Here is a 17,250-nt window from a genome sequence, read left to right as displayed (position 1 = left end):
TTGCGTATTGCGTTCAGCCAATCAGGTTGCAGCAGTCTGTTGTTCACCCTTGGCTGAACAAGGGGCACAACATCAGGGAGTTAACATTAGCCACTTTAGCACGGTGGTGGAAAATGGTGTTTCACAAAAAACAGGCACATATATTTTCCACATTTTTTTCCCCGCCTTCTCGCCATTAAATCGAGTTAAGGAGGAAATTGACGTCTTTGCAGCCTGGAGATTTTTTTATGTACGAACCGGTCCGCAGGGTATACAAGTGTATAGCCAGCTGCATACAATGCCTTTGGACGGTAAGATGAAACAACTCATTATCGCCATCTGCCGGCGTTCCGGCGAACTCGTCATGTGATATTGGTCAACTGCGGTTCACTTCACTGCTCATTCCAACATAACAGTCTCCATAAATGGACCATGAAGACTATTATTCCTATTTCACAGAGACAAACAAACATCACAACCCATTTATAAAAACAACTTCTTTGTTTGCTCTAATTAATGTAGTGAAACTGAACTCGAACTATAGTTGAGTAATAATCACTGCTATAGTATAAACTGTTGGTTTACAGTAGTACAGAAGAACACACAAAATATCTCACCATGAAACCAATTTATTCTCCCTCTATCAGGTTTCTCTGACCCCTTTAAGAAACACATTTTCAATAGGAGGCAATTAATCCAGTGTTATTCTCCAGTGATGCGTTTCTCAAGGGGCAGAACAAGTGTGAAGAACTTCAGGTGGCTTCACTGCTTCATGACTTCAAACACGTAGAGAGAAAACAATCACCTTTTATAAAAATAATAACTTTTAATAGGTTTCCAATGAGGAGAGGGATGTTTATGGTCTGTCTGTGTTGATGCTATTTTCACTCTCTTGTCTCCAGTGCCCAGTTTTTCCAAAACTTTTAATCTGGATCAGAATGATCTGGATTCTGTAATCGTCTTTTTTTGTAATCCAGCATCAGATTGATCTGGGTGTTTTTGATCCGGTTTAAGAAACTAATCAGATAGGATCATTCTGATCCAGATACCACAATATCAAGATCAAAGAATCTGGGTTATCAGTACTTTGAACCGGCCTACACCTTGCCAGCTGACCTCATAACTCCACTATGATGTCAGTCTGCATACAGTATGTAACAGCTGACCTCACATAACTCCACTATGACGTCAGTCTGCATACAGTATGTAACAGCTGACCTCACATAACTCCACTATGACGTCAGTCTGCATACAGTATGTAACAGCTGACCTCACATAACTCCACTATGACATCAGTCTGCATACAGTATGTAACAGCTGACCTCACATAACTCCACTATGACGTCAGTCTGCATACAGTATGTAACAGCTGACCTCACATAACTCCACTATGACGTCAGTCTGCATACAGTATGTAACAGCTGACCCTGCATAACTCATTTGGTGTAAAAAAGGAGTCCACAATTTCTTTAAATACAATGTCACATTTATTACAACATCACCATGTGAAATTATCCAGAAATAAATATTAATCATAAGAGGTAACACTGTACAGTAGATCTCGTTATTATAACTGTCTTCTGGTACTCCTCTTTGACCTGTTAACATTTAACAGTCCATACATGTAACCTCATTTGGTGTGGTGTCTCATGAGTCACTCCTCCTCCTCTTCAGTCCCACATTCTCTCCATCCTGGTTGTCATGGTACCCATCCGTGTGTCCCACGTCTATTCGTTTGTCTTTCGTGTCCATCGCAGGGAAGGCCTGGCCAGACCCAAGCACCTGTCTGATGGTCATATTCACCCTGGAGGTCTGGATGTACCTGGAGCACACCGCCCAGTCCTCCTCTGATACCGGCTGGATCAGGGTGGCCTCTCCCTGGGCGAGTCCCTGGTCTGACCCTGGGCCTAGGCCCTCCTCCTCCAGAGAGGGGTGTAAGGGGTCTCCCTTGGGGGCGGGGACGACGCGAGGCACGGCGTGGTAGAGGAGGCGGCTGTGTCCTGACATTACCATGACGTCACCGCTGTGCATGTACATGGCGGTGGGCGGGTCTTCCCTCTGAGTTCCACCAAGCAGGAAGACGGCGGATTGGCCGAAACTAACGTCAATCCAAAAAAAAGAGAGAGGAAGACACTTATGAGGATAACAACAACGACAAGACAAACAGGAAATGGTCAATAGCTGCTTTCACATTCAGAGTAACACATCCAGAGAGTATTACCAAAGAGTGTCAGGTTGTAATTTAGGATGAATTGAGACAATATTCAATGAGGGAGTTTGATTAAGCTGCCCCGTGTTATGGCCCGTCACGTGTCCGGGCGAAGCCGGTGTGGGAGGCGCGCCCTGCTCAAATGGAACAGTAATCTGTGCTGCTCGGTTGTATTGTCAACAACACAGCATGGTACATCTCTTTCCCCCAAAAAATCTGTTTGAATTTTCAAACTGGTTTTCTTAGGGAAGGCAGATAAAGCATGTTTTGGTTTAAATCAAAAGCAATCACTGTTGCATGTGAACACACAGAACCCTACTCATCACTCCACGTGCTTAACCTACGTCAGTTTTGTTTTGAGCCGACGTCGCCATTGGTCAGAACGGGGCACCCGGCTCACACTCGGAAGGCATTCAGGTTCCAAATCGAATGCAATCAACACTAACCCGGTTCACCCACTGAAAGCCGTGGTTGGTGGGTTGGTACAACAAGCCCCTCCTCCACTCACCTGAATGACAGGAGGGGTCTAGTGTGGTCCAGCTCTGATTCGTCTACGTGGATCCCGAGTGACGAATCGGAGCGGTAGTAGTTGAGGATTCCAGCTTCTGCGTTGAACCCAGGAAATCGGCAGGCTGCGGCCACATGGACGGATATAGAGTGGAGATCTGATGGGAACGGAGTGTAGTGATCTGCTGAATATGTCTGCAACAGAAAAAAAATAATAACTAAAAACAATGTATTCATTCATTTCCATTTCAGGGAAGAAGCATAACATCCATGTTGCACAAGCCTTTCAGTGGTCAGTCTCTGTCGTGGAGGTCAGTCTCTGTCGTGGAGGTCAGTCTCTGTCGTGGAGGTCAGTCTCTGTCGTGGAGGTCAGTCTCTGTCGTGGAGGTCAGTCTCTGTCGTGGAGGTCAGTCTCTGTCGTGGAGGTCAGTCTCTGTCGTGGAGGTCAGTCTTAGGAAGATCAATTTTCTCTTACTGAAGTCAGCCAACTAGCCAGAAAGCCAGTCAGTCAGTGAGCCAACCAGAAAGCCAGTCAGCAAGCCTGTCAGCATGGGGAGGGACGACATTTTTCCATTAATAAACAAACAAAATCTCTGCATCTCTTCCTGGTTAGTGTTGGGGGCATGCACTCAGCCACACATGTGCAATCACAGGATAATCACTGTGCTGCTCTCCTCTAAAACACACAGATTAGCTGGGGGGGGGGGGGGGGGGAAGTAGAATAAAAACAGACCCCTGCTTAAAATGCAGCGATTGTTGTCAGACATTTGGCAGTGTCAGAGCCAGGATGGGAGCTAATGAATCCGGTGTAAAACTCCTGATTTTAAAACGGGACAGACGACTAAACACGTTGGATGTCATTAGCATATAAACGAGACAGGCAGGCGCCTGCACAATTACAGATGACTTGACCTGAAAGGAGTACAGCAGGCTAATATGATCCAAACACCCCAGTGATCTCTCACACACCCACCTCTAATATTTAAAACACAGAGAACACTACTGTGTACATACAGTATTCATGTTCTGTTTGCAGTGATGACTGTTCATCTATCGTTGTAACATAAGAGACTGGAGACTCGTGGTGGTGGTGGATGGAGGACACGTTTAGGATCTTTAGCATATGTAACTGGTGCACTGAATCATGCACAGAACGCTGTTGTATCAATGGGACATTGCCTCACTAGTGATGTCATTGTCAGATACCATGTTACGTATCGTAGAGACATTTATTTATGATCTACTCTCAATATAAAGGCTCTGCTCTCACTTTGTGTTTTACGATCTGTACAGATGTTATAACTAATAGAAATATGACGTTGACAGAGTAATATAAACTCAGCAAAAAAATAAGAATCGTCCTCTCACTGTCAACTGTGTTTATATTTTAGCAAACTTAACATGTGTAAATATGTGTGAACATAAGAATCAACAACAAACATAAACTGAAATTTAAAAAAATGTGTCCCTGAACAAAGGGGGGGAGGGGTCAAAACCAAAAGTAACAGTCAGTATCTGGTGTGGCCACCAGCTGCATTAAGTACTGCAGTGCATCTCCTCCTCATGGACTGCACCATATTTGCCAGTGCTTGCTCTGAGATGTTACCCCACTCTTCCACCAAGGCACCTGCAAGTTCCCAGACATTTCTGGGGGGGGGGGGAAATGGCCCTAGCCCTCACCCTCCGATCCAACAGGTCCCAGACGGGCTCAATAGGATTGAGATCCGAGTTCTTCGCTGGCCATGGCAGAACACTGACATGGCAGAACACTGACATTCCTGTCTTGCAGGAAATGGCTGGTGGCATTGTCATGATGGAGGATCATGTCAGGATGAGCCTGCAGGAAGGGTACCACATGAGGGAGGAGGATGTCTTCCCTGTAATGCACAGTATTGAGATTTCCAGCAATGACAACAAGCTCAGTCCGATGATGCTGTGACACACCGCCCCAGACCATGACGGACCCTCCACCTCCAAATCGATCCTGCTCCAGAGTACAGGCCTCGGTGTAACGCTCATTCCTTCGACGATAAACGCAAATCCGAGCATCACCCCTGGTGAGACAAAACCGCGACTCGTCAGTGAAGAGCACTTTTTGCCAGTCCTGTCTGGTCCAGCGACTGTGGGTTTGTGCCCATAGGCGACGTTGTTGCCGGTGATGTCTGGTGAGAACCTGCTTTACAACAGGCCTACAGGCCCTCAGTCCAGCCTCTCTTAGCCTATTGCGGACAGTCTGAGCACTGATTTAGGGATTGTGCGTTCCTGGTGTAACTCGGGCAGTTGTTGTTGCCATCCTGTACCTGTCCCGCAGGTGTGATGTTCGGATGTACCAATCCTGTGCAGGTGTTGTTACACGTGGTCTGCCACCTCGAGGACGATCAGCTGTCCGTCCTGTCTCCCTGTAGCGCCGTCTTAGGTGTCTCACAGTATGAACATTGCAATTTATTTCCCTGGCCACATCTGCAGTCCTCATGCCTCCTTGCAGCATGCCTAAGGCACATTCACGCAGATGAGCAGGGACCCTGGGCATCTTTCTATAGGTGTTTAGAGTCAGTAGAAAGGCCTCTTTAGTGTCCTCAGTTTTCATAACTGTGACCTTAATTGCCTACCGTCTGTAAGCTGTTAGTGTCTTAATGACTGTTCCACAGATGCATGTTCATTAATTGTTTATGGTTCATTGAACAAGCATGGGAAACAGTGTTTAAACCCTTTACAATGAAGATCTGTGAAGTTATTTGGATTTTTATGAATTATCTTTGAAAGACAGGGTCCTGAAAAAGGGACATTTCTTTTTTTGCTGAGTTTATTTTTAGATTGACATGTTTGACTATTTGGCAGGAAGTGTAATTCCTTCCTGACATAGTGGACTGACATGACCTTCAGTTGAAAAATGTTCTTGTATAGCCCCCCCCCACCCTCCAGTGTAGGAGATGTGGGAACTCATATATATACACATATTATATAAAGTAGACCGGTATAGATGAAGGGAAGGAAACAAGGAGAGAACACGTAAAACCATTGAGAAGCACCCATAGAGAGTGGGTTTGGTCGTCCGGGGTAGGCCGTCATTGTAAATAACAATTTGTTCTTAGCTGACTTGCCTACTTAAATAAAGGTGACTTTTTTCAACAACAAAACATTTAATAGAGAGTGACAGCTCTACTATGACCATTGAGATGCACCCATAGAGCTTTACCTAGACCAGGGGTATTCAACTCTTACACTATGAGGTCCGGAGTCTGCTGCTTTTCTGTTCTACCTGATAATTAATTGCACCCACCTGGTCTTCCAGGTCTAAATCAGTCCCTGATTAGAGGGGAACAATGAAAAACAAAATGCTGTGGAACGGGCTTCGAGGTCCAGAGTTGAGTTTGAAGCACCTAGACGAGAGAGAGCGAGAGCGAGAGAGAGAGATCTACTAAGACCATAGAGATGCACTGATAGTGCATGTGAATAGCAACGTGTATGCCCCCGCTCACCTGAGGATCTGTCTTGATCAGCCATCTATTTACTGTGTTTGAGGGCTGCAAAATCTACTTGTCACTTAAAATTCGCTAGATTGCTTGCTTTCATTTTACTCCTGCGACTCTTTCATACTCTTGCTTGTGCCTGTAGTTTGTTCCCCGTTAACGTTACGACCGCGGACATAATGACCTGTAAAAACACCCAGGTAATGGCTGAAATGGGCTCAATGGAACACTGTACGTTGTCTTTCCGTTGCATCTATAAGAACGCTGAAGCTTCGTCGAGGATTAAACGCATCGTCTCGACACTTGCATCACAAAAAATACACGTTTATTTTGATGTGTGTTCATTTTTTGTGTTAGTGATGGCTGTTTAACAGTCTGATGGCCTTGAGATCGAAGCTGTTTTTCAGTCTCTTGGTCCCAGCTTTGATGCACCTGTACTGACCTCGTGCACTTTGTTTAAACACAAAATAATTTAAAATACCTGATACCATAAGAAAATGTATATATGAGTGCCTTCTAAGATTTTTGTTGTTGTTGATATTTTACAATAAATTGAATACCTGTATTCCCACCAAAATCCCTGAACTCAACTCATTGTCTGTGCCAGTAAAACGTTTTATGGGCTATAATTCAGTTAATATCTGGTGGATTAAAATAAATGTAAACATTTGGAGTGTCATCATCCCTTGTCCAACTGTTGCATTTATTAGAATTGTTTTTAAAACCTTTTAACAATTTAGATGATCGTTGAGAGAGAGACAGAGAGAGTGATAGCTCTACATAAAACCATTAAGATGCAACCATAGTGAGAGAGAGACAGAGCGAGAGACAGACAGAGTGAGCTCTACCTTGGTGTCCCAGTTGTAGTGGTAGCCCAGGGTCACCCAGCGAAGCTTCTCTAGCAGTGTCTTGGGCTCCCTGACCCTCGAACCTGTCTTCCTGTGGGGAAAATCACACCAGGCTCAGACATCAGCTAAGAGCTAAAATGAATGCTACCCATTCAAGTCAATTGATTACATAGAGATCCTACCTTTTTCACATGTATCAAACTTTAAATTAAAACCTTCAAGTCTGAGAAAGAGAGATAATTATCAAATATAGTCCTTTGACTGAATCGGGTCTCTCGGCAAAATCTAACGTAGAAGTTCCATTCTGATAGATTATTCATATTTCACTCAAATAATAATGGGAAATAGACACACAACACTCCAGCAGTATGTCTGCTGGTGCTGAAAGTAGTTAGTCTAGTTACCGGAGCGTGTCTGCACTCCTCCCCCAGATGTCTTGTGTTTCCGTGGGTGCCATGTGCATGTCCAGATTACACACGTTGGGTTTCTCTGGGTAGGTCTTCAGACACTGTCTCACCCAGTGCTGCTGGGAACCTGGCAGGAACGGGTTGGATATAAAGATGAACCCTGGAGGGGGGATTACTACATTCAATTCAATACAACTTTATTGATCTCCTCAAGGACCAGGAAGGTACATTAACAACAGATCAGGGGGCTGTCAAGACCAGTGGTTTAGAGTTAAAAACAATAATAAACTAACATTTATCTATAAAAAGTAACATCTTACATACTGATTAGGGCTAGTTAAAGGGTAACATTTCTGCTATATGACAGCTAATAAAAAAATTGTTTAACTTAAAAGTACTACATGTCAGTGGAGGCTGCTAAAGGGAGGACGGCTCATACTAATGGCTGGAACAAAGTAAATGGAATGGCATTTTACACCATTTCACCAATTCCACTCCAGCCATTACCACGAGCTCGCCTTCCTTAATTAAGATGCCACCAACCCCCTGTACCACATATCTGAATCAGTTCAGTCAGGAGTCAATTTATTAGACAATTGTTACCCATCATGGTCCTAGAGAGTTCAAATGATGTGCAGGATTATGTTACAGCTCAGCATAAAAAATAAAAAAAACTCCACTAGCCTAATACCATACCTGGATAACCCTGCAAGCCAAAGGCTGTCCAGTCTCTGATGGGGCGAAGGCCCGCCCTCCTGGCCTCCGCATCACTCACTGCACCTGGATTCAGTTCGGTGGGAAAGACCTGTCAATCACCATCACATCATTTCATTAGATCAAACAGAGAACTTTCTTCTGAAACTCATCAGTATATTCTTGTTCTGAGAAATGATGGTTATTCCATGCAAGAAATTTGCCAAGAAACTGAAGATCTCATACAACGCTGTGTACTACTCCCTTCACAGAACAGTGCAAACTAGTTAAATAAAGGTTAAATAAAAAATAACTGTCTCTAACCAGAATAGAAAGAGGACTGGGAGGCCCCGGTGTACAACTGAGCAAGAGGACAAGTACATTAGTGTGTCTAGTTTGAGAAACAGATGCCTCACAAGTCCTCAACTGGCAGCTTCATTAAATAGTACCCGCAAAACACCAGTCTCAACGTCGACAGTGAAGAGGCGACTCCGGGATGCAGATTAAGAGGTGGTTGTCGATTAAGGCAGGCCATCAATATGATGGTTATATCAGTATTTCCATAAAAAAATCTATACTGACATATCTCGCATAATTTGTTTTACAGTAAAAAAAACATATACATTTGTGTAAAGTATTTTGTTTTGTCAACATTTGCAAAGTTTACTGACATTTTCTGTTTCCATCAGGCATGTCATTACAATTTTAACCGACGTGCATAAAATGGTTGGATGAGACTGGTTACTGACTGAAGCAGTTTGCAAAGTGAAAGATGATTACTCTGAAAATGACTGTTTATTTCGTGGAAAGTGATTGTGTTTTAGTTGTTTCTGAAAATCTGAATCTAATCGCAGTTGTTTTGCTGTTAGTTCTCTAATAAAACGAACAACAACAAATGGCGAGTGACACGCCCACGCAAAAGTGGTAAATGCACTGCAATTTATCCAAGTATTAACTTCGTATGATAGCACATTAATTTACTTTCTAGATGTTAATTGTATGTAAGAAGGCAATCTGGTAGTATTATCGAACTAGTTAGCTACAGACAGTAGTATACCAGGAAGTTCGTCTGTTTATACATCAATATTTAGTTGCTAGTTAGCTATATTTGGAAACACTCACCTTCTCATGTTTTACAATTTTCGAGAAGTCAATGACATCACTGAGATCTGGTGGAGGATTTCTTCGCTTGTAAAATTTGAACAATTTTCTAAATGCATCTTCTCCATGCTCTACTATGGAGGCCGCCATCTTTGTCATTAATAAAATGACCTTTCAACTCTAAAATAAAAAATAAAGAAATAAGCGAAACATTAAAAAGCAAAACATGTTAAATAAATAAACGCTTAGCTTTTAGTGATTTTAAGTCCATATTCGAAAAATGAACAGTTACATAACACATAACAGTTACACGTGACTCGGGTCAAAGGTAGCCACTAGCTCGCTAGCTTTCCAAGGACGCAACATGGCATCGTCGTCAAAGAAGGTTTTTGAGGTGTTTGTGTCTAAAATACCATGGACCATTGCAAGCAGTAAGCATGCTTTTTTAAAAAATATATATATAAATATATATGAATTGGAAACAAAATTACTGTATGTTGGCAATTTTATGTTAGGCTATGAGCTTTTGTAGGCGTCTTTACATCATGCTGTGTGAGTGCTGCCTTGACATTGTTGCTAACTATGTGTGGCTGCGTCTTTCAGCTAACCTTATTTTAACCAACCTTTCTGAGTCTATTATTTCCATCAATGCTCATTTGACATTGTCGTTGTTGCCGATTACAAAGTTATGAGGCTTATTGCAGCCTAATGATGTGGGTAATGTATGTCAATGAGATAGTTGGCATCAGCTGGCTAGCTAAAACATCTTGGCCTGTGTGTATAGTCAAAGATTAAAACCACGTCTTCTCTAGTACTGTAGCTAACTATCTGCAGTGGGATAACATGTAGTATAACATGTCATTATTTTCTTTCAGAGGACATGAAGGAGTACTTTGGGCAGTTCGGGCAAGTCAAGAAATGCCTACTTCCTTTTGTAAGTACACCCTTAACAGATTGTTTAATACGTGAGAAACCCAGCCCTCTGATATCACCATGTGTACAGGTAGCTGCCAAAAGTAAAGGGGAAACACGCGAGTAAATAAGCAATTGACATCCCATCAAGCAATGTTTAAAAATGCCCATAATGTTGGCTAGAAGAAGAGATCTCAGTGACTCTGTGTGTGTGGTGTCAGTCACCAGATATCAACCTAATTGAACACTTATGGGAGGTTCTGGAGAGGCACCTGAGACAGTGTTCCACCACCATTTAACAAAACACCAAATTATGTAATTTCTCATGGAAGAATGGTGTCGCATCCCTCCGATAGAGTTCCAGACACTTGTAGAATCTAGGCCAGTGTGCATTGAAGCTGTTCTGATTCCCCAATGCCCTATTAAGACACTTTAAGTTGGTGTTTCCTTTATTTTGGAAGTTACTGTTATATCACATCACAACCTCTATATTCACCTCACAATGTCTATCTTCTAACAGGACAAGGAGACAGGATTCCACAAAGGCTTCTGCTGGATCGGCTATACGTCCGAGGAAGGCCTGCACAATGCTCTCCAGAAAGACCAACACATGCTGGAGGGAGCCACGGTATAGTTTGTTAGCTCATGTCATACCCTGAACTGGGGTGTGTTCACTAGGAACCAAACCAAATGGATATAAACAGAAGCAAATAGAATTAAACATGGAGGGACCAACCTGAGTTCCTACCAATAGAGTTTCTTCCAACAGAAACTTATTTTCGTGGCAAAACATATCCGTTTGGAGTAAACTGTTACCGTTGCAAAACATTTTGCAACTGTTTGCTACAGTCTTTGCCTAATGAAAACACCCCTGTTGTTGTTGACTGAAATGTGTTGACTGTTGTATTCTTAGTATGAAATGTATGTTGATTTTTCTCCCCCCCCCCGGGCTTAGACTGTAGATGGTTTTAAACAAGCTAAACATGTATTTCTCTCTTCCATCATCTCCTTTCAGCTTCAAGTTCAAAGAAACAGAAAAGTGTTTGCGGGACAGAAAACAAACAAAGAGGTGGTGGAGGGACGCTGAAGGGTGTGCGTTTGTACAATGTTTGTATATATGCGAGGGTGTATTAAATACCTTTAAATAGAAACAGAACTAGGCCATTCAACATTCTTTTTTTTCTTCTTCATAGTACGATGTCTTCATATTTTAATGTAATTTGTCAAAAGAAAGAAACATGATTACGGTGTCTGTTTTGCATGTCGACAAAATGGATGAAGGGAGAAGTGAGTTTCTTTTGGCACCCTGTCAGCAACTGCATATTAAGACAGATGAGATGACAAGGATGATGATGATGGCAGGATATTGGATCTCTGTATTTGTGCTTCTATCATGATTATTGATGGCTGCTTTACACAACCTCTGCATCTGTCTATTAAACTATGAGTAGGCTTATCACTTTTCTCAAAGTCAGGCATCACACTTCCCTTAATAAAATGACAGATTTACAACTTAGTTTCTCATTCCTTTCCTTTTTTTGTGTGTAGTGGGTTTAATCTGGTTGAGTGTCAGTACATTTCAGAGCTGTGGACTCGAGTCACAAATATGATGACTTGCAACTAGACTTTGACACTCGTGACTTGACTTGGACTTGAGCCTTAATACTTGAGCCTTATGACTCGACCTGACTTGATATCCTCCCTAAGCCCAAATATTAAAAATTAGGCTATTAAAAAAGTGTAGCGCATCAACTCTTAATTTTAACAGATAAAAATTTGAATCGGAAAGCAGCCAATCAAATTGTGCCAGCGGAGAAAAAGTTGTGCGTGGAAGTGCAGAGGAACGTCTGCGGGTGAATTCAGATTGAGCCTTTGGAAAGATGATACCCAAAGTTATTATTTTCGGATATACAGACTACGCTGTAGTCAACAAAAAACGGATTGCAACGTGTAAAACATGCGGGAAGAAAATTACAGATGGAGGCGCAACAACTTCCAACTTTGTTCGACATTTGAAGCTGCACAAAGAACGGTAAGTCGTGGCTAATATAGCCGACAGCGAAATATAACTTTGCTAGTATAGCATGTAGGCTAACGTAACGTTAAATCAATGAGCCTCCACACAGCCAGTGCGGGAACGTGATCATTGCACCCAAGATTGAGACCAGGCAAATTGTGCTACTTCCCCGCTCAATTATTTTTCTTTTATATGCTTACAGATTTGAACAATACCAGATGAACAAAAGTGCCACAAGTGAATCACAACAGTCTCCAATCTCACAGTTAATGGAGACCCGTGTAGGTCGGTACAGCATGAATCATCCACAGCAGAAAGCTATTAGCAATGCAATACTGTCCGACCTGGTTATCGATTGCAACTTGCCTCTGTCTATTGTGGAAAACAAGAGTTTTCGTCACTTTCTGTCAGTGGTTGACAGTAAGTACAGCCCAGTGTGTCGTAGAACATTGACATCAAAAGTAGAGAACCTCGCTACAGAGAGACGTTCAAAACTGAAAACTCAGTTGAACAACACAGACCATGTTTCGGTCACAGTGGACATTTGGTCCGACCGAAAGATGAGAGGCTTCCTTGGTGTCACTGTGCACTGCATGGAGAAAGATGGAGAGAGGATACAGCTCAAGTCCAATCTTTTGGCCTGTGACCGCTTCAAAGGCCCACACATGGCCGAAAGAATCTGTGAGCAATTTGAGGCCATATGTGGTGAGTACAGCATTAAAGATAAATTGGACTATATCATTAGTGACAATACTACCAACATGAGAAAAGCATTCACGGTGTGCTTCCCCATTGAACAAGAAGATGAAGTACATGATGAAGATCACCTTGATGACCCAGAGCTCTGGAATGACCTAACCCTGGAAGACCAGCAAACAGTGGATGCTGCTATTGCAAAAAAACAACGCTTACAGTGTTTTGCCCACACTCTCCAGCTGGTGGTGGGAGATGGCTTGAAAGAAACAAAAGTGATGACTCCTTCTCTTTCAAAGTTATCAAAAATCAGCTCACTGCTACATACAAACACAACATTCAAAGAGGTGTTTGTGGCTGAATTTGGGGAAAGAGGCATCCCTGTTGCTGTCAACACAAGATGGAACTCAACACTGAGACAAGTGAAGGCAGTTATCCAATGTGACCATCGAAAGCTCAGTCATGTTCTAGAAAAGGCTGGGCACAAGGAGTTGTTGTTCACAGTACGGGAGTGGAATAAGTTGAAGGAGTTGGTGGACATCCTGAAGCCATTTGGAGAAGCAACAGATATGACACAGGGGGAGAAGATAGTCACAATCAGTTCTGTTGTTCCCTCGGTCCTGTCCTTGAATCACCACCTGGAGCAGCGGAAGCCTCAAGTCCATTTCCTGAGCGGCCTGGTCAGAAGTCTCCAGGCATCCCTGAACAAAAGATTTCTTGGAATCTTCATCAATGTGAAAATGGCCAGGACACAAGATGGAATAACTGCCCCCTTTTCAGATCCAGTCTACCTCAAAGCAGCTGCCTTGGATCCGGCTTTTTCTCTGATGTGGGTGGAACACCATGTGCTGGTGAAGGAGGAGCTCAAGGAGGAGGTGGTACAAAGAGTGAAAGGTAAATATTATTGAGTTTAATGTAACTTTTTCTCAATTTAATCCAATTGACTTCAACAATAATACTTTTTCAATTTAACCCACTGCATCACCAATACTCTAATACCGGCCCTTTTGTTTCTGCTATGCTTTTACATGTTTTGCCAGAACTTATTCTGCAAGATGCTACAGCGACTGAGCAAGCTGTGCCTCTTGTTGATGAGAAAGAGCGAGAGGACCATAGTCTTGGACAAGAAGATGGGCTGTTTGCAGCATACTGTAAGAGGCAGAAGAAAGCTGTTGGGACCACTCCAGCACTACAGCTAAGTCACTACCTTGACATATGCGAAGGACAGAATGCCCTCTTGTTCTGGGCAATGAACAGGAAGGCTCTTCCTTCACTGTCCCGAGTGGCCATCAGGGTCTTGGCAGTACCTGCCTCCAGTGCTCCAGTGGAACGTGTCTTCAGCCATGGTGGCCTCATACTGCGGCCTCATCGTGCACAAATGACTGACAGACTTTTATCGAATTTGGTCTTTTGTAAATGCAATGCATCATAGGGCCGAGGTAAGAGAAAAAACTGAAACTGTTTATGCATTACACACATAGTCTCCATGTTCAGGTATTGTCTCCCATCTTTGGGATCTGTATTTTTTTCTCAGACATTCAGGCCAGTGTTCAAATTGTAGGCCTACTTGAAGTTCAGTATCAGTTTTGATGTACCTTTTTAATAAATAATTGTAACTTTATGGCAGGATTGTTTTAGATGTCTAGAGTATATCTGGAGAGAGCACTTGAATATTTTGTTTTTGTTGTCATATGTCTTTCTCATGGCTACCCATGTATTTCCATGGAAATAAAGTTCATTTGGAAAGTAATACATCTTTTTTAAACGCATTCATGATTTGTATAAATTTAATATACTATTAGTCTTAAATATGAAATGGTATTACATTTTGTGAAGAGCACATTGACTTGTTTAGAACTCAAAATTCAGTTTAGGACTTGACGGTCTTGACTTGTAAAACACTGACTTGGTTTTACCTCTGGACATTTATAGTCATTTCTTAATAAAAATGTAACATTTTATGACTGCTTGATATTGAAGTTAGGGCAATAGGTAATGTTTATTTTCACACATACCCCAGTTTTCTGTGCTGGGAGTAGGATCTTTGTCAAAAATTTTAAAGACTTACATAAATCCACCTTTCTCCTCTCTTCTGCTGCCAGTATAGGTGTCTAATGGAGAATGTATCATCTCTAACTCTTCTCTCCTGGAACTTCATTTATAAATGTTGCACACGTACAAAATACAGTACATTCCAAAACATGCATGCAGAAATTTTCACGCAAAAGTTGCCATTTATAAAAACTGAACTTGACGTGAGAATGTACTTAGCTTCATTCAAACGTTAAATTGTGCATATGCATGGTCTCTTATGGTTGAAGTATTGCATTGTAAGCAGGCATGGGTGATATGACACAAAAAATAACAGGTAAATATAACAAGATTAAATTATTTGCCGTTAGCGAAGATTCATTTATTTTTGCATCTTTGCTTCCTTAAAATAGTTAGAAATAGGAATACAATGAGTGTACAAAACATTAAGAACACCTTCCTAATATTAAGTTGCACCCCCTTTTTGCCTTCAGAACAGCCTCAATTCATCGGGACATGGACTCTACAAGGTGCCGAAAGCGTTCCACAGGGATGCTGGCCCATGTTGACTCCAATGCTTCTCATGGTTGTATCAAGTTCTACGGATGTCCTTTGATACACGCTGGAAACTGTTGAGTGTGATAAATCCAGCAGCAATGCAGTTCTTGACCCATTCAAACCGGTGTGCCTGGCATTCATCATACCCCGTTCAAAGGCATTTATATCTTTTGTCTTGCCCATTCACCCTCTGAATGGCACACATACACGTCTCAATTGTCTTGAGGTTAAAAAAATCCTTTAAGACGTCTCCTCTTCATCTACACTGATTGAAGTGGATTTAACAAGGGATCATAGGCTTTCACCTGGTCAGTCTGTCATGGAAAGAGCATGTGTGTCACGAACCGGCTCAAAGTTCATAACAAAAGGGAGACAACGTGGAGACAAGGAATAACAAAATATATATTTATTAGTTTTTTACGATTGCTAACACACTAAAATTGAACTTTTCCCACAATTAGCAAAACCTTACACTCAAGGAACAAAACACAAGGCTAGATTTGCACAACTGTAAGCACATTGTCAGCTTCACACTATTTGCAAAACACTAAACACTTGTATACATCAGACACAGAAGTATATCATGATGTCACTACCTTGCAATTCCAAAGCACTGACTGTCAAATTACCACACCTATGAGCCAATCTGTTAACCTGTTGGGGGTAGGGGGCAGTATTGACACGGCCGGATAAAAAACGTACCCGATTTAATCTGGTTACTACTCCTGCCCAGTAACTAGAATATGCATATAATTATTGGCTTTGGATAGAAAACACCCTAAAATTTCTAAAACTGTTTGAATGGTATCTGTGAGTATAACAGAACTCATATGGCAGGCAAAAACCTGAGAAGATTCCTTACAGGAAGTGCCCTCTCTGACAAGATCTTGTTCTTCTTGTCTCTGTTTATTGAAGACTGAGGATCTTTGCTGTAACGTGACACTTCCTACGGCTCCCATAGGCTCTCAGAGCCCGGGAAAAAGATGAATGATATCGAGGCAGCCCCAGGCTGAAACACATTTACGCTTTTGGCAAGTGGCCGATCAGAGGACAATGGGCTTAGGCGCGTGCACGAGTCGACCCCGTGCTTTATTTTCTTTCCTCTTTTTACCTAAACGCAGATTCCCGGTCGGAATATTATCGCTTTTTTACGAGAAAAATGGCATAAAAATAGATTTTAAACAGCGGTTGACATGCTTCGAAGTACGATAATGGAATATTTAGAATTTTTTTGTCACGAAATGCACCATGCTCGTCACCCTTATTTACCCTTTCGGATAGTGTCTTGAACGCACGAACAAAACGCCGCTGTTTGGATATAACAATGGATTATTTGGGACCAAACCAACATTTGTTATTGAAGTAGAAGTCCTGGGAGTGCATTCTGACGAAGAACACCAAAGGTAATAACATTTTTCTTATAGTAAATCTGACTTTGGTGAGTGCTAAACTTGCTGTGTGTCTAAATAGCTAGCCCTGTGATGCCGGGCTATCTACTGAGAATATTGCAAAATGTGCTTTCACCGAAAAGCTATTTTAAAATCGGACATATCGAGTGCATAGAGGAGTTCTGTATCTATAATTCTTAAAATAATTGTTATGCTTTTTGTGAACGTTTATCGTGAGTAATTTAGTACATTTTTAGTAAATTCACCGGAAGTTTGCGGGGGGTATGCTAGTTCTGAACGTCACATGCTAATGTAAAAAGCTGGTTTTTGATATAAATATGAACTTGATTGAACAAAACATGCATGTATTGTATAACATAATGTCCTAGGTGTGTCATCTGATGAAGATCATCAAAGGTTAGTGCTGCATTTAGCTG

At 42.0% G+C, this 17,250-nt stretch overlaps 2 protein-coding genes across 3 annotated transcripts; one reads left to right on the top strand and one right to left on the bottom strand.

Annotated features, from left to right (window-relative positions):
- Positions 1–1,443: 1,443 nt before the first annotated feature.
- On the bottom strand, positions 1,444–9,429 carry alkbh1 (alkB homolog 1, histone H2A dioxygenase). 2 transcript variants are annotated; one of them, XM_014211534.3, is made up of 6 exons: positions 9,236–9,429; positions 8,117–8,225; positions 7,418–7,580; positions 7,014–7,104; positions 2,697–2,890; positions 1,444–2,077 (listed from the first exon to the last, which is right to left on the bottom strand). In XM_014211534.3, the coding sequence occupies exons 1-6, from the start codon at positions 9,371–9,373 to the stop codon at positions 1,627–1,629; spliced, it is 1,146 nt and encodes a 381-aa protein (XP_014067009.1). In that variant the 5' UTR covers positions 9,374–9,429; the 3' UTR covers positions 1,444–1,626. The 2 variants fall into 2 exon arrangements, with proteins under 2 accessions (XP_014067009.1, XP_014067010.1); XM_014211535.3 differs by having other exon boundaries at positions 7,418–7,547; positions 9,236–9,428.
- Positions 9,430–9,512: 83 nt separating this feature from the next.
- Positions 9,513–11,642, top strand: LOC106611374 (SRA stem-loop-interacting RNA-binding protein, mitochondrial). Its single transcript, XM_014211536.3, has 4 exons — positions 9,513–9,645; positions 10,090–10,148; positions 10,647–10,754; positions 11,142–11,642. The coding sequence occupies exons 1-4, from the start codon at positions 9,579–9,581 to the stop codon at positions 11,211–11,213; spliced, it is 306 nt and encodes a 101-aa protein (XP_014067011.1). The 5' UTR covers positions 9,513–9,578; the 3' UTR covers positions 11,214–11,642.
- Positions 11,643–17,250: the final 5,608 nt, after the last annotated feature.

The sequence above is a fragment of the Salmo salar genome, chromosome 09 (assembly GCF_965601325.2).
Source record: "Salmo salar chromosome 09, fSalSal1, whole genome shotgun sequence".
Taxonomy (NCBI): Eukaryota; Metazoa; Chordata; class Actinopteri; order Salmoniformes; family Salmonidae; genus Salmo; species Salmo salar.
Note: the sequence above shows the minus strand (reverse complement) of the source record. Positions and strands in the feature narration are given on the sequence as shown.

What these genes read in the sequence shown, in the direction of transcription:
- alkbh1 (XM_014211534.3), bottom strand. Translation starts at nt 9,373, where the DNA reads ATGACAAAGATGGCGGCCTCCATAGTAGAGCATGGAGAAGATGCATTT. An exon ending in AAATTGTAAAACATGAGAAG is followed by an intron (nt 8,226 to 9,235) that starts GTGAGTGTTTCC and finishes GGTGATTGACAG; the next exon opens with GTCTTTCCCACCGAACTGAA. An exon ending in ACTACAACTGGGACACCAAG is followed by an intron (nt 2,891 to 7,013) that starts GTAGAGCTCACT and finishes TTTCTGTTGCAG; the next exon opens with ACATATTCAGCAGATCACTA.
- LOC106611374 (XM_014211536.3), top strand. Translation starts at nt 9,579, where the DNA reads ATGGCATCGTCGTCAAAGAAGGTTTTTGAGGTGTTTGTGTCTAAAATA. An exon ending in ACCATGGACCATTGCAAGCA is followed by an intron (nt 9,646 to 10,089) that starts GTAAGCATGCTT and finishes ATTTTCTTTCAG; the next exon opens with AGGACATGAAGGAGTACTTT. An exon ending in ACATGCTGGAGGGAGCCACG is followed by an intron (nt 10,755 to 11,141) that starts GTATAGTTTGTT and finishes ATCTCCTTTCAG; the next exon opens with CTTCAAGTTCAAAGAAACAG.